The sequence below is a fragment of the Pecten maximus genome, chromosome 17 (genome assembly GCF_902652985.1).
Source record: "Pecten maximus chromosome 17, xPecMax1.1, whole genome shotgun sequence".
NCBI lineage: Eukaryota > Metazoa > Mollusca > Bivalvia > Pectinida > Pectinidae > Pecten > Pecten maximus.
In genome coordinates, this window is record NC_047031.1 from 12,176,280 (window position 1) to 12,201,493 (window position 25,214).

The 25,214-nt window shown below is 35.3% G+C and overlaps 1 protein-coding gene across 3 annotated transcripts; it reads left to right on the forward strand.

Moving 5' to 3' along the window:
• Nucleotides 1–2,549: 2,549 nt before the first annotated feature.
• On the forward strand, nucleotides 2,550–23,652 carry LOC117315678. 3 transcript variants are annotated; one of them, XM_033869971.1, is made up of 12 exons: nucleotides 2,550–2,655; nucleotides 5,642–5,836; nucleotides 6,055–6,296; nucleotides 6,420–6,552; nucleotides 8,344–8,466; nucleotides 9,052–9,248; nucleotides 10,642–10,746; nucleotides 14,504–14,608; nucleotides 20,628–20,714; nucleotides 21,271–21,381; nucleotides 21,677–21,745; nucleotides 22,027–23,652. In XM_033869971.1, exons 6-12 carry the CDS (start codon nucleotides 9,098–9,100, stop codon nucleotides 22,275–22,277), a joined length of 879 nt encoding a protein of 292 aa, XP_033725862.1. In that variant the 5' UTR covers nucleotides 2,550–2,655; nucleotides 5,642–5,836; nucleotides 6,055–6,296; nucleotides 6,420–6,552; nucleotides 8,344–8,466; nucleotides 9,052–9,097; the 3' UTR covers nucleotides 22,278–23,652. The 3 variants fall into 3 exon arrangements, with proteins under 3 accessions (XP_033725862.1, XP_033725863.1, XP_033725865.1); XM_033869972.1 differs by having other exon boundaries at nucleotides 21,274–21,381; XM_033869974.1 differs by lacking the exon at nucleotides 21,677–21,745.
• Nucleotides 23,653–25,214: the final 1,562 nt, after the last annotated feature.

The following is a 25,214-nucleotide window of genomic DNA, read 5'->3' on the forward strand; positions in this document are numbered from 1 at the left end:
CCCAGTGGTTTCCTCTTCTAAGCCAATTAATTTACATAGACATAATAAATGAATCTTAGGATATTTTTCATCAAAGGCTGTACATGTGCTAGCGGTAGGAAAAGACTTCTTGTAGTCATTTGACTAAAGTTTCTGAAATAACTTTAGCCATTTTACATGAAATGCTTGATTTTACATTGCCAGATTGGCTAAAATAATTGTGAAAATGACATTTATATTGAGCCAACCATTTGAAAATTAGCCAATTGCTAAATGGCAGCACAGAAAGGTACAATTACCCAGTGATAGTGAAAGCAAATGCCATATGAGAGTTGTCAATATGATTGTGTGCTTCTTCTCAATATTTGGTACAAAAATATTTAGTTTTGTGAAGCCATAAAATTTTTGTCTGATTTTCAAAATCTTGTGTTCAGACACATGCACCATAAAAGAGTGTGTATACATTTTCATGTATCAAACACTAAAGTTCACCAATTACTGGTACACTGTATTATCTAAAGGATCAGTTATAAAAATGGAAATTTTTTCTCTTTTTTTTTTCTTAGAACTTGCTGCTGGATGGTTTTACGACATGTCTTTACGCATAAAAAGTCGAAGAAAATGGTGCAAAGAACCAGCAGAAGAGATAAGAAAAGGAAATAGGTCTCCAGCAAACTTGGTAATACGACAGAGTGGTGAAAAAGGTAAAGTATCCTGTGTCATATAAACAAGTTTGAAGATTATTCATAATTGATGGTAATATCACTATTGTGTTTATTAATTTAACAAACATGCAGGTTTGACTGTAAATAATTCTTGTGTGCAAAGCAATTATATGTAAGATAGTGATGAAATGGTTTAATTGTTGCTTCAAATTTCAATTGTTAAATTAATAGAGACAAAAAATAATGATAAATATTTTACAGGTCGTGGGATCTTCGCTAAGCAACCTATTGGAAAGGGAGAATATGTTGTGTATTATTCTGGTTGCCATAGGGAACAGGAGCCAGAGGATGACACCTACGCGTTTGAAATTAAAAAAGGAAGGAAACGTCTTTGGTATGTGCTGAAGTTAGCAATACTTTTTTTTCAACACTAAAAGAGCTTCTATATTACTATATGTGTTAGTCTATATTAACAATGTAAAATTATTTTGTAACTGTTCGAATTTCTTGAAGTGCCAAGTGGCATGTTTAGATTCTTGTCGAGAATACTTCTTCCTTCATTGAAAAAGAGATAATTTAAATTGTTTGTGTAAATGAGAGACCTGCTAGGTAGTGGGTATTAAATTCCCAAGAAAGGTTAACAGGATTATACATATATGTTGACTTCATACAGGATTGATGCATCCAAGGAAGACGGTTCACATGGAAGGCTGATAAATGACAACCACCTGACTCCTAATCTTATTCCAAAACTTGTAGAAGTCGATGGAACTAGTTATCCAGTATTTTTTGCCAAGAAGGACATTGATGTTGGAGAAGAATTAACTTACAACTATGGGTCAGGAGATGGTTGTAATTATTGGTGGAGAACCGTAAGTAGTATATCAATTTTTAGGTCATCTGACCCAAAGGGTCAGGATACCTATATACAGTTTTAAAACAGTGTTGTGTGAAGGTACAGCTTAGATATTTGGCATGTGTATTCCTTGTGACAACACTATTTCATTGGAACTGGCAGATCTTGTGACCTTGACCATAACCGTTGGCCTACTTCTCAAAACTTTTACCTGGGCCATAAAATAAACCATTAAAGATGTGGTTTTCATATTTTGCATGTGTGTTCCTTGTGACAAGAACTTTCTGATGGTTCTGCATTTCAAGACCTCATAACCTTGACTATGGCCTATAGCTAACTCAGACCTACTTTTGGAAAAACTTTTAACCTGTGTCAAAAATGTTTACTGTAGTAGATAGGGCTTTCATATTTTGTATTTGTGTTTTTCGTTTATCTCAGTTGTCTACTGAAAACTTTTGTTTTGCTTATAGCATTGATAATGTTAATCACTTCCTATCCTGTTGAACACCTAGCAACTTCTTTAAATTGTATTATTATACCTCTCTTATCCTTATTATTATTTTTATTTCCTATGGTACGGTTAGGGTCACATTGGTTATAAGTAGGCTGAGTGGAAGCATTTATGACATTTAATGATTAAGGAAAAATTGAAATCATTGGGTCTGACTTGAGAACTTCTTCATTGTAAACATTTGTTTTAAATTTCATCCTGAAATTGAAGAAATAGTGTGATTCAAATTACTCCATTATCCTTATCAATAAAATAACTGTATTTATTACAGCAACCAAAGAAGCCAGTATGTATCCAAAGTGGCAATCTCTAGGACCATCCACCAGTTACTATGTCCACACCCAGCAGTGGCAATCTCCAGGATCATCCACCAGTTGCTATGTCCACACCCAGCAGTGGCAATCTCCAGGATCATCCACCAGTTGGTATGTCCACACCCAGCAGTGGCAATCTCCAGGATCATCCACCAGTTACTATGTCCACACCCAGCAGTGGCAATCTTCACGATCATCCACCAGTTGCCATGTCCACTTCCAGCATTGAAAGTCTCCAGGATCATCCAACATTTGCCATGTCCATGATTGGAAGTGAGGGTTTGACAGTGATTCGGAATGACCAGTTTGATTTACAAGATCAAGTGCCAGGTAAAACAATGAGTTGTTTACCCCAATTTTACCCTGTCTGTATCACTGACATGAATCTGGAGGGAAAGTGTTATTTTTTTTTAATTCTTTTTCTTTGAATTTTTTACTACCCAATTACAGATCTAATAACAATATTTATTATAAGTAATTATATACCACAGCCTTATTGATGGTCACTGCAACTTCTGTCTTGGGTATTGTTAAACTAATAGTCAAAGTCAAAGTCATTGTTACGATAAATAGAAAATAGGTTTGCTTCAATAACTTGAGATCACTTGGGCCGATCAAACGCAGTCTTGATATTATGATGCATTGCATTCTTACAAGAAGCGCTTGCTTCGGATTGCTTTCAGGTTCAATGTTCAAAGGTCAAGGTCACTGTTACTATTAATAGAAAATTGATGTTTAGAACACTTTTGCAAAAAGAAAATCGAAGATCTTTTTTGTGCTAGATCTGCTACACATACCTTAGGTCTGTGACAGGTATTTTTCAACATTTTAAGCCATGTTATCGCTTATATTTGAATCCTACATGCAAGTTTGGTGCTCTGCAAAACTTTTAGGAATATATACGTGCAAATATTATTTTCTAAACAATTGCATGCTGACAAATCTGCTTAACCTTTGATAATCATTTGAAAACTTTTTCACTAACAAGAAGGTAACCCTGACACATACCAAACTGGTCTTAATACAATTATATGTGCTTGCTTTTTTACTTAAGTCGCCTTTCAGCTAGTTGTAAAGGTTCTAGATAATTGAATGCAAACAATTGAAGTATCTGTGAAGCGCCGTTGTTGGAGATATTATAGTTATTATTTAGGTTTAAACTTAGTTAGATATGTTTTTAAGATGAAAGAATTGTTCATAAGCTTTTGTCATGTCTGAACCTTATAGGGTCCATTGCAGTTCCAAGGAAATATTGTTGGAAAGTCACCAAAATTTGATATTTCATTTTGTTATCTGTTTCAGTCTCGGATGACTCAGACTTTGACAATGATAACCTAAGTGACATCTTTCCTGTAAGTTGATTGACTTGTGAGCAGTGTAATTTTTATTCACGGAATCTGACTTCATGTCATCTTCAGGACAAAATTCTTGATTAATAATGAAATAATTTATTACTTATTTCAACCTAGATGTTATGGTAGTGAGATACTATCATGGTAGTTGCAATAAAACAATACTACTATTAAAAAATTCCAATTGAAAACTGGATCTTTTTTTAAAATAGTTTGGTGAAGAGACACCACATTAAGTTTCTTTATTCCTAAATTATATTTTTTATTTGCTATTAATTGCAGGCACTGTGTACTCCTGTGGTGGCCTCAGATAAACCAGATAATATAGCATGGTCTACAGATGACAGTGTCAGTACAGAAGGTAAAGTCATAGCACAGTCACATAAATATACTCTGGAAATACTTTGTTGCATTCACTAATTGATAGCTTGATTGACATGTTTGATGTTCTACATGTAACTTTGACTATTTATTCGTGTTACAAAAGTGTAACTTGTAAAGTGTGTTAATTGCATTGGTGTAATATTTCCACAATGTTCTATGTTAAGAGTTTAAAAATCTATGATTATTATAATGACCTGCAGAATACTGCTTGCTCATTGTACATGTAATCTGATGTAAGACATGCATTGCAAACTCACATGTCCACATTTATGCTAGCTTATTAAGGTATTCTGATTGAATATATGTGATTAATATTACTACTGTTACCCCTTTCATCCATTGCACACATTGATCTGGATGAGTACATTATTGTCTTCAGCGGCGAAAAGGGTAATGGATATAAATCAAAATTATTGAAATTTATCTTTTTTCAGGACATGGTGAGGATAGAACCCCCGAATGCAGAGCCAGTCCATCAGGCATTCAGATTCAGTCGATCGACAAATATCTCAAAGCATGCATTGACTGCATGCTTTTATTGTGGTAAACAAGAAAAAAAAATATCTAGACATCTGCAAACAATGCATGGGGAGGAAAGGGAAATAGCAGCTTTACCTGAATTGCCAGTCAGTGGAAAGCGGGAAGTGAAATCTGAAAATCAAAAACTTATTGAGAAAATCTCGCCGAAGAGGTTTAGATAAAGTAAGAAATCTTGGGGACTTCAAGCACAATATTGAAGTTATCTAAAAGAATAAAGGTGTACTTTTAGTCTCCAGAAGACTGTTGAAAGAAACACAAAAAAGTCATGATGTTGAGGACTATGTACCTTGCAAATGCTGTTTAGTATTTTTCATAAAGAAAGAGCTTTTGAGACATATTAAGTCTTGCCTGTTTTCAACAAACCCATTGAATGGTTTAGAACAGGATAGTGTAGCTGCAGAGAGGAAAAGTGTAAAGGATGGAATGCTATTATTACTTAAGCGAGACAAGAGACAGAAAACAGCAAAGGGGGTGGGGAGGTATTTTTACTATATTTACGTTTCCACTAAAATCTGCGGATTCTAAACACCAGCAAAATATTTAGCACAACACCGCCGTAATAGAGAAGTGTCAGACATGTAATTTACTACACCGTATACGGTAACCATATTCTGTGAAACTAGGGTTATAAATGTAACTCAACAACGTCGGTACGTCACATGATTTTATAATAAGTTTCAATCAAATGAGAAATAAACTCGGGCTGTGAAATATATTCAAGTTATGGATAAATAATATTCCTGACCTGCTCAGAATTTCCCTTTTCCAATTAGGCATAATACAGTCATGTGTCAAAACCCATGGGTTGTCTTAGAGGAATGTTTAAGATTTACTTAAAAATCTTTTTATTGATAATGTAATTGTGATGTAAAATTATGTATGAATTTTCTTAATAATATAAAGACTACTACTAGTACTAGCATTTGCATTCATTTTGTTTTCTAATTCATTAACTGCCATTGTAAAACATTTGAATTTGTGAGGAAAAATATAACTTGTAATTTTGTAGTATGTGAACAAAAATTGTACCTCTGTCTTAGGTTGCTGCCTTAAAGCGTGCTCAATACATCAGGTATATGGATGAAGTTAAAAGGAAAGAAACTGAAGACTTTATTACACTGTTTGAAACAGAATGGACTGATGAGATTTCAAGTATAGCAAGGCAGAGTTCATCGGAAGCCAAATACAACAAACAGAACATGCTGCCTTTGACAAGAGACCTAATAAAGCTGAAGGTATATGCTTATACCTGTATTAACTTTTGCAGACATTGTGACCATAACCATGACCTTTGACCCACTTTAAAAATGTTAGCCTTAAATGTTAACCTTAATTAGGACAAGGGCGTTCTGATTAGGCATGTGTGTGACTCGATAAGCTACACTATTGCATGTCGTCTTGTGATAACTCTGGTTATTCATTGTATTCAATAAGATTATTGTAATTTTTTCAGAAACACTTGGATGACCAGATTTCAATTCTCCTGAAAAAGCTAGAAGGTGGAAAGGAAATGGAAGGAGGAACAGTGCGGAAACTAGCAGAAATTCTTCTTGCTAAGATAATCACTTTTAACAAGAGAAGGGGGGAAGAACCAGCCAAAATGATGATCAAATCCTTCGAAAATCGCATTCGGTCATCGGATAAAGGCAATGCAGAGATTGCATTTTCTGCTTTTGAAAAAAAAATAATGACAAAGTAAGTGATGTTACATATGCTGTATGTATACTAATGTGTGAAATTACTTGTCTGTACTGTCGATATTACTACATTGTCCTTATATTATAATTATGTACTATATATTACTTCATGTATTTGCAGAATGCAGCTGGTTGAAGTTGTTGGGAAACAGAACAGGAAAGTACCAATACTCCTTACTCCAAATATGGTCACAGCTCTGGAAATAGTGATAAAGTAACACAGATCACCCAACAATCCTTATGTCTTTGAAAAGGTAAATACATTGTATATAATTACGTTTTGGCTCCTCTTCTTTAGTTCTATCACAGAATATGAGTCACATTATTTTTTAAAAATTGTAATACCTGTGTATTTATCCATTGATCTGTATTATTTTCAATATAGTGTGGTGCATTATCTGGTGAAATAAAACGCTCTTGAGTCCTGATAGGTGAATTTAATGAAAATTGGTATAAGCAGAAAACAATAGTCCATGGGTCCATTTTCAGATCAAACAAAATGGCCACCAATTGAAGGGTTCTGATAGGTCAGGATCTAAATGTTGTCGGATTCCAAAATAAAGAAGATGAGATGGAAAAATTGATTATAAGAATGAAGTCATTTGGGAGACTTGTGATGTAATGTGCCCGGTTACAATTACCGGTAGCACTTTTTTTAAAACAATCATGATATATAGTAGCTTGTACTTTGTAGACTAAAATGAAATATAATTAATTAAAGAATGAAAATAAAGACAGAAGTTAATTGTAATTTGATTGTAAATTAATTATTGTAGGTTTAGCACTAAATGTATCTGCTATCTAAGGTAGAGCTTATTTATTCTTAAATGATTTGCTAATTTATTTTGTAGGAGAAATGTTCATATACAGTCAAACCTGCTCTAACGACCCCCTGTATATAACGACTGCCTGTCTATAACGACCGGTTTTAAGATTCCCCGTGAGATTTTACTATATAACGACCCTCTGTATAGCGACTACCTGTCTAATGTGGCTAACGACCGGTGATTTCGGAACGGCGGTCGCTAATTTGTTTTCTATAGCGACCAATTTCTGTCAGCCATCTTCTGCTCTCGGCAGTCATCCCTCATAAAATCCCCGGAAAATTCAGACACATCGACTCTGGCTTGATTATACAAACAAAGGACCACCACAACCCTGGCCTGAGTATACAAACAAAAGACCCCTACCACCTGTTAGCCTATAATTACTGTAGCTGCCCTGGCCTGGGGCTCGGTAAGAGGGTCGGGTCACCATGCGTGTCGGTATTACATTGCAACTGTGCACAGGTGGCTTCATTTGACACGGTCAGTTAATTGTGTGATTACAACTAGGATACATCACTTCAATAACAAACACTGGTCATATCTGTCAACAAGATTTACTCACATGAAAGCCAATAATGCCTTTCTTAATCGTAGCTGTCGGTACTAGCGTTTGTACTGCCGCCATCTTTAATTAGTCAATACTAATAAAAAGTCGTAAACTGACACAAATATCCGGATTTCAATTTGGGTCAGAATAAAAAATTTTTTGGTTTTAAGAGGTAAGACTATAACACAAAATAATTAGTAGTAACACAAATATAATTAATTTATTAATTATTGTGTATTCTTTTTCTTTATTTTTGAAAGAAAGGGAGATAATTTGATAGATACATGTAGCATTATTTCAGAACAAAATATTTAAAAAAAAATTATCCATAAGACCGTTTTGAGTTATATTTTGTGTTTGGGTCCACAAATCATTAAATATCAAACCCTTCAGATTTATAAAGTTTATGCATTTATTTAACTTCTGACTGGTCTTCTGAATGCCCTGTTCAATGACAATTTATTTATGGCAGGTTTAAGTAAATTGGTTGGTGCAATAATTTTGACCTGTCTATAAAGGCAACCTGTCTATAGTGACCGTTTTTCTGCCTCCCCTTGGGCGGTCACTATAGACAGGTTTGACTGTATATGTGTTTTAAATACAGTGTCAGTATTTTTTCAAACACATTGCAGTTTCGTTCAGTTTAGATTTGTTTTCTGTATCTATTGAAGAAAGAGGACACACATTTGCGAGGGTATGACTGTGTATCTAAGGCTTGTAGAGAGACAAACCTAGAACAACCACATCTTGTGACATCAACAGCACTTCAAAAGTATATGGCGACTGTGACACAGGTACAATTTTTTTTTTTTCAAAAATTTTGTTATTACTCAACAACCCCAAATCAAGTTAAGGGCATGCTGATGATAATAGAGTGGTGGGAAGGTGTGGCAAATATATGTGTTTTCTCTCACATAAATACATGTACCCCTCAATATGTACACTGACAGCCAGGCCAACAGGGGTATAAATTCACTTCAAGTCAAGTTATTAATTTATATGCCTACTTTGAAGAAGAGGCCGTTTTGCATATATAATTATCAGATGGTAGACATCTTGGTGATTGGTAGTAGATGACCTCTATTTACTTGTTTTGTAGGTCAAAAGGTCAAATGTCATCCAAATATTTTCAGAACCTTTTGGTTCATAATTGTGGTATATTAATTTGATACACAGGTCAGTGATACTAGATGACCCTGGTTGAATTTCAGTTCAGAAGGCCAAAGGGCACTTGGTGCATGTGTCAAAACCCAGTAAAGCGACTGCAATGACTTGAGTCATGTAAGTGAAGTGAGATAGGCATACACATATAATGAACAATTCTGGTACCAGAAATTATCATACATGTACTTATATTTTCTCATAATTCCTTGGTTCAGGTTATGAGCATGAAGGAAACATAGTTGGAAAGAAGTAGCACGCCACATGGGGCATGAGTTAGCAGTGCATCGAAAGTTCTATAGACTGCCGGAGGATGTGACAGAACTCGCTAAAGTCAGCAAGCTTTTGTTAGCAGTGGAAAACGGCTGTGCTAGCAGATTCAAAGGGAAATATCTTGATGATATTGACATGCATGGTATGTATTGAAACATTTTGATATCATATAATACCAACTTGTAAAACTTGCTTTCTTGCTATTAAGAGTTAGTTGATGGTATTCAATCTTAGTTTAAGTTTATATCATTCAACTTCAAACTTAAACCGGAAAAAAATGTAACGACATGCAGTCTACCAATCTGAGGTGCTTGTTCTTGAGATATATCACAGAAATGGATAAAAAAAACGTCTGGTAATCAATGTAATCACGATTCCGAGCAAAGGGTAAAAAATGAAAAATTGGCAATGTGAATACGGGCATTCCTGTGCTGCAAGACATTTCTCAAAAGATTAGATGGAGGAAATCAGTGAAAGCAGAGTAAGATGAATGAACTGTAACAACATAACATCAACTTCAAGTTGACAAGTTAAAAGAGCCATTCATGCATGAGACTAGTGCGCTAGGGGGAGGATTTCCCTTTAGCTCAGTTGGTAGAGCGGCAGACCAGTAAGCCAAAGGTCAGGGGTTCAACTCCCGGTGGACAAACTCTACTATTCTCTTTCATAATACCGTATATCAAGAAATAAAGGCTTCTCAACATCCAAGGAGAGTCTCCATGGATGTTGAGAAGCCTTTATTTCTTGATATATTATGTTTGCCACATAGTAAGGATCTGTATTGAATACCGTTAGGTATCCGTCCAAGAAGATTACCGCTATTTGAAACGATTGGAGTGTTGGTTCTCCTTTCCTCAACATTGTTATTCTCTTTCCTGTTATATTTGGTGCCGCAGACCACTCCAAGTGAAGACTAGGGACTCCCAGTGGGTACACAACTCTCATTCCTTTTACAACTACATGTATATATCCTTACTTAACTCCAGGCAATTAATACCACCAGTGGGCATGGCCTAATCCTTTGTTCTGTCACCATGAATGGCCCTATATAAAAGATGTGCATGCACATTGGATGATTTCCGCTTTCCGCAATATGTATATATACATGTATATATATAACAGCCAACAAAATATTTTACCGAGAAACTGTTTCTTTTTTTTAATAGTAAATGTGTCATTTTCAGTTCATAGACTTTTTAAAAATTTTATCATTAATGGAATATCTCGGATGAATTTATTGTTTGATCTAAGCCCAAGTATCGTTGAACGGATCAACAGCTGATTAAGGAAATTAGTCACATGTAAGATAGGCTAATGTCATTTATTTTAAAACCATTCTTAATTAACAAAATTAATTTGTGAAATCCCATGTTCATTATGTCTCTTATATTTGTTATATAGTTGTGAAATAAATCTAGGATTGTCATATGAAATATGAAAGAAATTTGCACGCAAAAGAATAATGGTTTACGTACTATACAGTAAGGATTTTTCTTTTCCAGTACTTCTGTAATGCTATGTTTTTTTTCTTACAGATCTCGACACACAAACTTACTCTCCCATAAGTGATCCTTCACTAGCCCAAACTCCAAATTCTTCTGGGGAAAATGAAAATGAGTGTATGGATGAAGAATGCTTAGGTATGTTATACATTTGTACTTTAATACAAATTTTGTGTTGTTTGTTCTGTTGTATTTTGTCAATACAATGTTCAAAGTAAATGAGACATAAAGTAAATATGCAGTTAGATTGTTGATGGATTTAGTAGTAGGTGAGCATAGTTCTCAACCTCTTTCTTTCATTAGAAACAGGACAATACAAACAATAAATCTCATTTTAAATGCTAATGTCCTTTTAGTATCTCAGCAAAGCATTTACCTGTAATAGGCCTCTCAGTATGCATTATTATTTGCAGTGTTTGTTTGTGAATTTTAAGTGTCAAAAGAGTAGGTTGCTGGGAAATTTGTGATCAATCTTTGTGTATTTTGTTGCCAGTTTATTAGCCCACCATCATCAGATGGTGGGCTATTCAAATCGCCTTTCATCCATGGTCCGTCGTCCGTCCGTTCTTCCGTCCGTTATCCATCTTGGGTTTTGACATTTGAAGTTTGTTACCGCTATTTCTCAGAAAGTACTGAAGGGATCTTTCTGAAATGTCATCTGTATGTTCCACTTGGTGTCTTATTGTGCATATTCCATTTTGGGACTGATCAGAAAACAACATGGCAGACAGGTGGCCATCTTGGATTTTGACAATTGATGTTTGTTACCAATATTTCTCAGACAGTACTGAAGGAATCTTTCTGAAATTTTGAACGTTCCTCTTAGTCCCTAGTTGTACCATTTCAGTTCAAACTTTTGATTAGAAAAAGAAAATATTTGACAAACGGCCATCTTTAATTTTGAGAATTGAAGTTTGTTATTCCTATTTCTTCAAAAGAACTGGAGGGTTTTTTCTCAAACTTCACATGTAGGTTCATTTGTGTTATCAGATTATTACAGTGCTAACATGCAAACCGTTGACGGTTCAGGCCGTGTATCACCTGGCACCACCCGACAACTCGGTGACCCATTTGTCAAACATCGTTGTGCAATACAAAAGACAGTGGGCGGGACCACGATACCAATTACCGCAGCTCATTATAACACACGAGCGAATCAGCGCTCTCGGACTGACAGGCCACGTGCGACAGAAATAACAGACCGATTGTCTGTCTTGTGGAGCGCATCATTTCACATAAATACAAGTTATATATGTGCTACTGCATTTGAATAAAGGGTGGATTGTCAAAATAAAATATTTATGGGAATTGTGTACTTTTCCCAAGTGGCAAAAGAAATATCTTTGAATTAAAAGGACTGTTTTACTCTCAACGTAACCCAATTTAAGTCTTGTAAAAAAAATCTCAATTCGCCCCCAAGTATCACTAATTGGTTAATTAACCGTAAATAGACAGATGACATTTGTGTACGGTAAGTTATTCTGTACATTTTCGGTGTTTATTTTAATACTGGTAGGCACAGAAACTCGTCTAATTCTCATTTGGGCACGCATGTAGTTCTCATCGATATATAAATTTTGCACAATTCTGTTGTCGGAACGATAGCGATAACGTGGAAGAAATTGAGGTTTGGGCAATACTGTATGTCCCTTTATGATAAATGAGCATGGCGATTGTTTAAACATTTTCTCATAGATTTTGATTAAAGGAATGTTTTTGAAAACCCTAGCTTATTATTATCGCAGGGACTTGACATGTTACCTTGACAGAAGATCATTAAATGTTAACAAAATTATTCTATTTACATGTAATCCACTTCATATCCCTATGTATTGAACACGTTTCCGTGATAATAATAATATATAAATCCTACCCTAGATCCCTATTTTAGGGTCAATTTGAGAAAGGAAACCGACAATCGTATGTGAAGTAAATGTTTTACACTGTGTGACGGGGCTGACTGTTGTACAATGTTTTGATGAACCGATCACGGGTGTTGTATCACTGTCGGCTGATTGTAAGGTCCTGTCAAACGCATCTGGTGTTTTGTCATAATTTGGCATGCTATAACCAGTGCCTTTTCACTTGAAGTCAGATTTGTCTCTGGTTGTGTGCAATAATGGAGAAGAATAAGTTGGGGCGACTTTATCATCCTGGAAAACCAGCAAATGCAAGTTTACGGCTTACGGTTTTGGAATTTTTTCCAATGGATTTTCCTACGGTAAAATAAGTAGGAGGTGCGGTTTAACCAAAGAAGGCTGTAGGAAAATTGTAAAAAAAATTAAAGACAGATCAGGACTAAACTACTCAATGAACACGTGTGTAGTGACGATACTGTTCCGTCAGTAAACTTAATAAATAATGCTATCCGGGACGATTTAGGAATGTCACGTAAACGAATTCAGTGTACTCCAGCGGAATCGCTTACAGATGATGTTATTCAGATAACTGACCAATTCATTGCCGCGCCAATGCACTACCGACCGGAGCAGCTTCATTTTTTCGATGAATCTTCCGTTATTAAAACTGCAGGAAACAGGAATTACGGACATAGTATTTTAGGTACACCAGCCGTCGAGGTTCAGAGATATGTAAGCAATTTGACGTGCACAGTTAACTTGTGTTGTGGGTTTTTTGGGGTGGACTTCTTTGATATTATCAGGGGCCGTCAAATGCCCTAGAAATGATCAACTTTTTTGACCAACTTTTACAACAACGGAATGAATTTAGAAATCCGATTATTGATAGGGGTGACTATATTATTCTTGATAACTGTGGATTTCATCATCACAGGGTCGGAGAACAATTACTACGTAATCTTCTTGGTCAACATGGCGTGGAATTATTATTTCAGCCCCGTACAGTCCGGAACTGAACGCTGCCGAGTACATTTTTCACCTCATGAGAAACGGTCTACGGGAAAATGCAACGTTAACATATAACTTTACTGAACTCGCAACGACATTGGTAATTACTGCCATTCCCAATCATGCCTGCAAAAATGTGGATATGTATAGTGACTGACTGTTTACATTTCTAATTAGTACTACATATATATCATAGACACGGTGAAATTTAAAAGAGAAGTCTAATAAAATCCTGTATATAATTGAACCTTGTATCAATCTCATGTTGTCTGTTATTTCTGTCGCACGTGGCCTGTCAATCCGAGAGCGCTGATTCGCTCGTGTGTTATAATGAGCTGCGGTAATTGGTATCGTGGTCCCGCCCACTGTCTTCTGTATTTCACAACGATGTTCGACAAATGGGTCACCGAGTTGTCGGGTGGTGTCAGGTCATACACGGCCTGAACCTTCAACAGTTTGCATGTTAGCACTGTAAGAGGAAAAGAGGAAAGAAGGGAAATGCAGAGAAAAGATCGTTTGCGACATAGAACCAATGAAGATCATTCAATAGTGGGCTCCAAGATCCCTCTGGGATCTCTTGTATGTTAAGATACTGTTTTAAGACCCCCAAATCAGGGGGGAGGTGAACATATGTTTTTTCCCCGTTTCTCATTTACGTTTATATTATTATTGCTTGTTGTCAGTTATATAAATTTCTTCCATTTTCCTCTATTGTGGAGGATTTCAATACATTTTTCAATAAGTATTTGACCATTCAACTGAAACTTTACCGACATACTTATTGAAAGGTCTGCTTGTGTAAATTTTAAAGCTTTATTTCTTTTTGAATCGAAAATTAAAGATGGTTGCCTGTGGCTTCTTGTCTTAGGAATTTCGAATTCACAGAAAATTGATATAGGGGTTTTTGTGGATATGGCAAATACCGTTGGTACATGTACTTTGAAAAACTTCAGAATTTTGATATTGTCTGAACCTGATGAAAAGGTCAGTGTAATAGTATTTTTGTTTGTTTTTTTTTTCTCTTACAGATCTTGACACACAATCTTACTCTCCTGTAAGTGATCCTTCACTCATCCAAACTCAAACTTCTGCTGGGGAAAATGAAAATAAGCATATGGATAAGGAATGCCTAGGTATGTTATATATTTGTACTTTAACACTGATAAGAAATTAACATCACCAAATGATCGATGGATGTCAGGCATATTTAAGGTGGTTCCACACAGTTTGACCCAAAATTTTCCTATCCTTTAATTTTCTTTAAATTTTGTCAACTAAAATAAGTAGATACACACAGTCACTGTTAAAAAGCGATTTTGTTTTAAGTTTTGATCACCAGTTATGGAGATATGGTGTCTCAAACCAACCATCCTTGACATAGAATAGGATCAAAGTGATAAATTGTGTATTGAAAGAAATTGTCTCTGAATCAGAATGTGTTATTGTGTATCACTATATTTTTTTCTTTTAAATGAGAGATGGCATTGCTCTTAAGATAGTTAGGACTTAGTTTAGTTCATAAAAGCTCTTTTCTCCATTATTTTTACGATAACGATGTTACAAATGGTCAAAAATGGGCTTCAATTTCGATTTGGATGTTAACTTGGGAAATTAATTGTGAAAAAATCTATCGTTTAATTTTCTTCAAATTTTGTTCTAAGTCAACCATTATATGAATCATTAAACATATTTTTTTATTTCAGAATTTGACCGTTCAGTTTTTCTGATATTGTGCCTTAACCTACCCCTACCCCCAAAAAGTTGTTATTTTAACCTTTAGAGTAAGATTAGGATATGAATGCAAAAAATATAGAAAAATAGATTAGAATGCATTTCAATTTCTACAAAACAATGGTCTGTCTTAATAAAATCTATAATTTGTTTCAGTTAAGGCATTTTTCTCCAGTAATTCAACTCTTTATTGTTGAAATTACCTCAATTCAGCCTTCAGTATTGCCTATTTCCAAACTAGAAAAAAATTAATTGCACGTAATTCTGTCGTTTAATTTTGTTTAAAAACTCTCCTAATAATAATTAGAGCATGCTTTACTGTACGATTTTTTTATTCAAAAATTCACCGTCAGATAACAAAGATATCGTGTCTTAAAACCTACAATTTTACCAAATAAAGAATAGATTTGAATTTTGGCGCCAAAATTACAGCCCTGTCAAGCGTGTTCGTAACACCGAAGGAAACCGGAAGTCATCACTGCAATATGATCGTAGTTCATTTTGTCGGTAAATTTGGTTCTTTAGCATAAATATGGATAATTTAAATGTGTGTTGTCATTGCTAAGTGCCAGGTAAGTGTAACCAGAGAGGTACATATCGCACGTCTCTAGTGTAATGGACAATAATTGTATGGATGATGATCACGACCACATGACTGGAGTTATCAGAAGATGGATTGGAAACCCGTGGTCTTGAAAATTATCTCCTTGTATTCTACTAACGTTACTTGAATCCGATAAGACAATACTTTACTGTAATATGATATGCCATCATAGGAAATAAACTTTAACAGGAATTGTTGGTATGATAGTCGGAAGTGTGATAAATCAGTACATCATCTCAATTTCTATGTAGCTAATTTTTTTTTTTTAAATATCACTTAACGAATTGCGAGGCGTGAAAAAACTCACAGGACACTCATTAGGTGGACCGAATTATAACGCTTTTAGATCTAGTAATCTTTGTAAAATATCATTTACCTTGTAGTAAATTAATGGGCATTTAAATAAAATATATTGGAAAATTGTTATTTTTTTTTGTATGAAATACATTTTTTTAACCTATAGATCTCTACTAGTATATATATGTACTCCAACTAATGGGCGATGCAAGTTTGCATATTGAACACGTTGGTGGTTATCCATTAACAGTGTAGAGTTTTCTGTTTTTACTCTAGCAAATTACATAAAATGAAAATACCACTATATATTTGAATTTATACTCAGAAGGCCTAAATTAAACAAAATAGTATCCTTTTGTCTAGTCTAAATAAGTCCACAATCACAAAAGAAACAAATTCACTCATATCAAATAATTTAATTGCATAAACTCATACAAAGTTTTCCTATGCAAAACACAAAAAATTCCATGCCTCCAGGCAGAGTGAACATCAAGCCATAGCATTCCAAAATTTTATAAAGCATCACAGGGATCCTTCCATCTTATAATTATCATAGTAGTGAGAATACATTGAATTTTTCCATTTACCAGGATCATAAAAAAAATAAATTGTTTTCAAACACTGGCACTTCATACTCAGGACAGGATTCTTGGAAATGGGTTAACAGGTAATAGAAAAATAGAAAAAAATCTCTTTTCTTTTGATAATAATATAATTGCAGGCAAATTTTAAGTAACAGTGAACATTCTTGTTTCATAGATAAATTTTATAGTATAATATATACATTGGATTTCCTTCACCAAAATGTTTCGGACCTTATTTCAGTTATTTGAAGGAATCCATCCTGTAATTCATAGAACCACCAGTGATTTGAAGGTTTACCTCCTTGTTTATAACCAATTGGGGCACATCCCTGGGCCTCAAGCCCCTGGGGAGCCGCACAATCCTTTTAACCATTGATCTACTCTATTTTATTCTCACCATATTTGATTTAAATTTATTGTGCCTTTTGTAATTAAGGACTTGTAGAGAAAATATACAGAATTTTACTATATAACCCTTATTGTGCCTCACCCCTCTGGCCCCAGGGGAGCAACAACTTCCATTAATATGTCTTTACTCTTTAGATCTCTTTCAATAAAAAAAATATGAGAATCTACAGTTTATTATGAACAGATAGTAATTCAAATTGTAGATCTGTATTTATTCTTATTACAGTATGGTGAAAATAAACAACTTGCCAATAAAAATTAGGGTAGTTCAATATATAATTTTTGAAAAAAAAGTACCCAGGTAATATTTTTAAAAATAAGGACTTCCAATCTTGAGGCAGTCAAATTTTCATTCAGGCCAAGGTGAAATCAATACACATCTCATCAGTAAATATTCATTCTTTTCTTGAGAATATGTATAATCTATATCAGTAAGAGATCCCTGAGTTGGACAAGTGTTAATGATCAACATTGAATAATGAATTGGTTCTATGAGAGACTTATTTTTCTCTCTACTCTTCCATTCTTTTCTCTCAATCACATAACAGTAGGCACACCTGGCGATTATCAAACATCACATCGGTATATAGAGTCTATCTTCTTATTTAACTCAATTAGGTATTTACCTATTATGTTCCCAATAAAATGTTTACTAAATTTTTAGTCTCAGAAAACGCACATTTAGGAAGGAATGGATGCAATGTATGACACTACACCCGATTAGCCCGAGTTTTCTCTGGCCCTGTCACCATGTCTGGTGTAGGAAAAACTCGGGCTACACCCCATCAGGGGGCGGGACTTACTACAAGTACACAAACACAGACAAAATCTTGTCGAATAACCAATGCAGGTATTTAACAGGCATTACGTCCGCCATTACGAAGCCTGCATGTGGCCTTTCAGCTGACGAAAACCATGCAGTGGGTGTTGTAGCTTTTACAATGTTGAAGTGTTAAAAACTTACCAATTGCAGCTTCTGAATTTATGTCAAAATCTCTGTGCGTTGTTCGTCCTCTTCCAGTGTGTGCATTTTGTTTGCAGAATACTACCAAGTCATGCATTCGGAAAGTGCATCCTAGGTAAAATGACCCTAAAGGAAGTTTACATAATCACCAAACCCGTAGGGCCTACCCGTCGACCAAACTTCAACTGCAAGTTTTACTTCCAGTTCCGACTCGGTCCACATTCCACCTCTTCTTTATTGACAGTAACGGACGAGTGGACTTAATATATGTCAGCTGCAGACGGATATACTCCTTTCTTATATAATTTTTAAAATTTCGAACCTTTTACAAATGTAAATTGTGTTTTTATCGCTTTCTCTTGGCCTGGCGGTTCGTCTGCTCTCAAGGCGAGCTGTCAAATTTTCAATCACGGTCACAAATGCGTTTTTGTGATCAGGAACGGTAACTCCTTTGTCCGAGGAGTTCCGAATCTACGATACATTCGGATCAGTGTTTGGAACGTCCTTAAAGTCCCAATATATGTAACTTTGGGATTTTTTTTCGTAATTCAGTTCATAACCATGCAGAAATAAGACTAAAGTAAAGATGGGTGGTATTAAACTTTTAAGAAATCTTTTAACAGAAAATTCAAAAGGAGTGTAAAATAATTTAGGTCGGACTCACTAAAACAACAAAACGAAGTTGTCATCAGTCTGCACCGGCTGACATGAAGTCTATATTTTGTGGATTCGATAATGAAAAACTAGCTTTGAATAATATGCCGGGTATGAACGTAGAATTAAGAAAAGCAGTAAATTTCGAACCAGAAGTCCACTTCCATCGGATTTATTTTCACTTTGTATTCATCAACATAGAAGAGTTCCAAAATAGTGGAGCATATGTTGCAACTGCTGCTATACCAATACTTATGTAAGATATCATCATAACTATAGATTATATAATTTAATTTGAATCATACCTATAAATGTTATCAATATCTGAGCTGGATTTCACTCAAATTTTTGCCGGTAGTTATATATATTGAATCTTTAACTAGAAATATTGTTAGACTTATGGTGATACTTTACATAGCTCTATTTTAGTCCACCTTTAAAGTAATAAGACTCCAATTTCTATTCAAATCACCTTTCGTCCGTGGTCCGTCGTCCATCCATCCTTCCGTCCGTCGTTCCGTCCTTCCATCCGTCCATTAACAATTCTTGTTATCGCTATTTCTCAGAAAGTACTGAAGAAATCTTTCTGTTATTTCATGATTATGTTCCCCTTGGTCCCTAGTTGTGCATATTCCATTTTGGAACAGATCCAAAAACAACATGGCCGACAGGCAGCCATCTTGGATTTTGACAGTTGATGTTTGTTACCGCTGTTTCTCAGAAAGTACTGAAGGAATCTTTCTAAAATTTCATCTGTATGTTTCCCTTGGTGCCTAATTGTTGATATTCCATTTTTAGGACCGATCCAAAAACAACATGGCCGACATGTGGCCATCTTGGATTTTGACATTTGAAGTTTGTTATCGCTATTACTCAAAAAGGTTTGAAGGGATATTTCTGAAATTTCTGATGTTTGTTCCCTTTGGTGCCTAATTGTGCATATTCCATTTTGGGGCTGATAAAAAAATAACATGGCTGACAGGTGGCCATCTTGGATTTTGACATTTGAAGTTTGTTACCGCTATTTCTCAGAAAGTACTGAAGGAATCTTTCTGAAATTTAATATGTATGTTCCCCTTGGTGCCTAACTGTGCATATTTTATTTTGGGACAGATCGGAAAACAACATGGCCGACAACTGGCCATGTTGGATTTCAACAATTGATGTATGTTACCACTTTTTCTCAGAAATTACTAAAAGAACCTTTCTGAAATTTTGCAGGTTCCAAGTTGTACCATTTCAATTTAAACTTTTGATCAGAAAAACAAAATATTCAACAGACGGCCATCTTTGATTTTGAGAATTGAAGTTTGCTATTGTTATTTCTTGAAAAGAACTGGAGGGGTTTTCCTCAAACTTCATGTGTAGGTTCACTTGTGTTATAAGATTATTAAGAGGAAAAGAGAAAGAAGTGAAATGCAGAGAAAAGATCAGTCTGACATAGAACCAATAAAGATCTTTCAATGGTGGGCGCCAATGCAAGATCCCTCTGGGATCTCTTGTTTTTTTTCCTATGAAAAATAACTTGAATCTATTAAATCATTCTTTTTTTTTAATTTACATATTTTGTTCTCGCGAAGGAGGGCCCTCATTCATCATCCGTTCTTATATACTGTACATTTGTTTATCACCTTTTTCTATCATTCATTCTTACATGTGTACAAGTGTTAACTATCTTTCTCTCATCAGTCATCGCTATTCATGTTATCATTCATGCTAAGATCAGGTCAGAATGATCATAAAGAATTTATGGACTGCCAAGCTTAAGAAATACCGTAATAAGACTTGGATGAATACCAGGTGAGTGATGCAGACCTTTCACCTCTTGTTTGCATTAACAGGAAGTTACAACATTTTACATGTTTTTGTGTAAATGTCCAACTATGTTATGTTGTGATTTTCTTTCTTAGAAAGACGACAAAAAGCAATCAAAAGAAAACGGGTGAAGAGAATGGCTGTTATTGTTTCTGATTCTGAAGAAGAAGCAGAGGATGAAGGTATCAAATTTTTTTTGTTCTGACTTGCTGAGCAAAATGTTAGTTTTTTGTTTCCATTTTCAGCTGTGTCAAACATGGAAATTTATGTTCAGTGTACTTTCTCAAGAACTAAGGGTTGTACAGTCACCAAATGCTGTTTTCTGAGTTTCTTCCATGCCAATAATTGGAAGTACCTATCATAGTTAGAGGTTAACATTGAATTGTTCAAATGGTACTGCATAACATTTTTTCTTCAATTGAGTTGCTAGATTTTGACGATATGATTTAGAAATCCTAAGGAAAAGTCAATTTCTTAAAACTTTGTCCATCTTTCTATGTTTTATTGGCCTGATCATTCCTTGGATCAAAGTAGGTGAAAGTGATAGTGCATGTATATGTACAATGACTGTAATAAGAGTCATGCTGTCAAAATTTTGGCTTTATATAACAAAGTCTGGCAAAATGGACAAAAAATGAATGATATGCTGTAGATAGATTAGAACTTCGAAATTCAAACAATATTTTTTTGCATTATTTCCTTTTGTGTAGCTATAATGTGTGGAAATTTTCTTTCTAGTAGGACCAAAAAAGGTTCTCTGCAAAAGGAAAAGTACAACGAAATGTGATCTAGACATTGAACAGTATGATTCTGAACAATACAATTCTGATCGGGATCCGGAATTTAAAGGTAAACATTTACCTGTTACTCACCAATACAACTTAGCTTATGCGATATATTGTGAAGCCTTCTTCACCAATTCATCAATTACTCAGAGAATTGAACATTAAGTAACTACTCAGCGAATTTCTTGAAGCTGACATATTCAGTATAATTATATTAGTTATGGTTAAAAGCTGGAAGTAAATTATAAAATGATTAAATTTAACAATTTTAGTTCATATGGGTTCCCGCTCAAACTTCAGTTGTGAATTATTCTAAAGAAATAATTGTCCGCTCATTTAAAAAAAAAAATATTTTTCAGTGCCACGTGATGAATCCACAGATGTAGATGATTCTGAATCAGAAATGGAAACATCTAGACCTAGTAAATGTAAGTTGATATTACAATGAAAGTATGGCACATCTTAGAAGTAAGATATTCTTGATAGTCATCTTCATTTGGAGATTAGGAGTGCTCAATACAATAGTATAATTTACCTGATCAGCAAATTGTGTGAAATAAATGGATAAGATGTCATCCCTGACATATTATATGTGGCATTCACAAAATTAATGAGCCAGCTTCTTGGTAAATGTCATAAAGAAAAAAAACCCATTAAATTGATATTGTATCATGTAAAAAACAACAGGTAATCGATTTTTCTTCTTTAGCAAATCCACCTTTGAAAAAACAAAGAATGCAATGGAAACCAGAGCAACGCAGTGCAATAGAAGATTTGATTTTGCCTGCTGTCATAAAAAACAAGAAGCCACCAAGGAAGGATTTAGTTCTGAAAACCCAAAAGCAGTCAAACTGTTTAAAAAATGTCCATTGGAAACAGATCAAATACAATGCTTGTGCAATGTTTCAACAGTATAAGAAAAAACAAAATGAAATAACAGCAAAATTACTGAAACATTAGACACCATCATATATATTATATATATGTGTTAATAGAGGAGAACAGAAGTGCCGTTATCTTCACCAGGTAGTTATGACTTACAAAATTGGACTTAGTAGATATTTATAAACTCGACTTGTGAAAGCTTTGCTTTTGTGGTACGTCCATTAAAGTTCAGAGTATAATGCATCTGTCTATCTGTTTATCAGTTTTTTTAATTAAGTCACTTGATGATACTTGCATCATGTACACAGCTGGGAGCTGATTTTTTTTTTACCGCTGTGCAATCAGAAGATATCTGTTTTCTACTTCACTTGCCTCACACCTCATTTCATAGGTATTGAAAAGTATACTTTGATCTTTGACCTTGCATATGCTCTCAAGGTTAAATTACAAATATAGTTTGACCTTTACAGCATACTTCAAGAACAACAGATCTAGAATTCAGTGTCAAATTTTGTACCTTAATTTTCTCTGATGATTAGTTTAGCATTGTGAAGCAAATTTGGTTGGCTTAAACAAGAAGTCACCTTCACTGTCAATGTCTGTTAGGACAACAAATATTGGAGAGAGGAAGAAATACTTTATTGTAGGACATATATACTGTCGTCAGATAGTTTAAATTCATTTAGAAAAAAATGAACTCGAGGGTATATTGATGATTTAAAACAACTTATTTTCGTGTCATCAGCTTAGATAAAACTACAACTTACATTACCTCAGGTTCCAAAATTGCCTTGCTAATGGTTTTACAATTGTTGCATAATATGTTTCTGTTATGTGAACAAACTTGTAAATTGATACTTTTCATTTAGTTTAAGATAAGGATAATAATTCATCCTGGAAATTGTTCATTCATTTGTTATATATACAGTTGTATATTATTGGATAAAGTCTCAGGTGACCTACTAACTGTTAATGTGTGTCTGTCATTCAAAAAAACAATCTGCATTTTCAGTTTCATAATAACGGTGAGGGCTATTGGTGCTCAAATGGGGGAAAATAGGTACTTATGATGAACGTCTACCAAAATTGCCTGGGAAGCTCTTGTTATTCAATGACAGGATGTCTTAGATAAACGTGTATATCAATTCTTGAAACATGTAAATATATTTTCAATTGGGGTGACTGTTTAGGATCATGGTCCTTTTGCTTTCAGAAACAATTACAGTGTAAAAGGAACATTGTACAATCGGTTTTGATTGATAATCTCTTAATTAAGTGCAAAATGTCTTCATGTTTCAGGTCAATTTCATGTGAACATTTTCAGGTCAAATTGACATCAAGACATTTTGCCTGTGTAATGTATTATAGTCAGTTCACACAGGTGTCTGTTTTGACAAGAGCATTTGTCAAATTATATATTTCATGTCATTTTCTTCAAAGAAAATAAAGAGAGCATCATGGTCAAAATGTAATATTTCTTTTGTTTTGTTTTAAGTGTTTATTGAAAAATTGCATATTTTGTATTCAAAACAATACTTGATGACATCAGGCAGAAATAAAAAAGAGATACGGTATTCTATTCGGCTGTCCAGCCTTGCATGAAATAGTCATTATTCAGACATTGTAACACCGTGACTGTCCTGTGTATTTTAGTTGAGCATAATAAGATAGTACGTGGGAGATATTGGGCTGTGGGGACATCCAAGATAGTGCGTGGAAGATATTCGGCTGTGGGGACAACCAAAATTGTACGTGGGAGATATTCGGCTGTGGGGACAACCAAAATTGTACGAGGGAGATATTGGGCTGTGGGGACATCTAAGGTAGCACGGGACAACCAAAATTGTACGAGGGAGATATTGGGCTGTGGGGACATCTAAGGTAGCACGGGACAACCAAAATTGTACGAGGGAGATATTGGGCTGTGGGGACATCTAAGATAGCACGTGGGAGATATTGGACTGTTGGGACATCTAAGATAGTACGTGGGATATATTGGGCTGTGGGGACAACCAAAATTGTACGAGGGAGATATTCGGCTGTGGGGACATCAAAATTGTACGAGGGAGATATTGGGCTGTGGGGACATCTAAGATAGCACGTGGGATATATTGGGCTGTGGGGACAACCAAAATTGTACGAGGGAGATATTGGGCTGTGGGGACATCTAAAATAGTACGTGGGAGATATTGGGCTGTGGGGACATCTAAGATAGCACGTGGGAGATATTAGGCTGTGGGGACATCTAAGATAGAACGTTGGATATATTGGGCTGTGGGGACATCTAAGATAGCACGTGGGAGATATTGGGCTGTGGGGACATCTAAGATAGAACGTTGGATATATTGGGCTGTGGGGACATCTAAGATAGCACGTGGGAGATATTGGGCTGTGGGGACATCTAAGATAGAACGTTGGATATATTGGGCTGTGGGGACATCTAAGATAGCACGTGGGAGATATTAGGCTGTGGGGACATCTAAGATAGAACGTTGGATATATTGGGCTGTGGGGACATCTAAGATAGCACGTGGGAGATATTGGGCTGTGGGGACATCTAAGATAGCACGTGGGATATATTGGGCTGTGGGGACATCTAAGATAGCACGTGGGAGATATTGGGCTATGGGGACATCTAAGATAGAACGTGTGAGATATTGGGCTGTGGGGACATCTAAGATAGAACGTGTGAGATATTCGACTGTAGGGACAGTCCCGGTAATGGTTCGTCTCTATCTCTGATAGTTCATGTGAGATATTCGACTGTAGGGACAGTCCCGGTAATGGTTCGTTTCTATCTCGGATAGTTCATGTGAGATATTCGACTGTAGGGACAGTCCCGGTAATGGTTCGTCTCTATCTCGGATAGATCATGTGAGATATTCGACTGTAGGGACAGTCCCAGTAATGGTTCGTCCCTATCTCCGATAGTTCATGTGAGATATTCGACTGTAGGGACAGTCCCGGTAATGTTTCATCTCTATCTCGGATAGATCATGTGAGATATTCGAC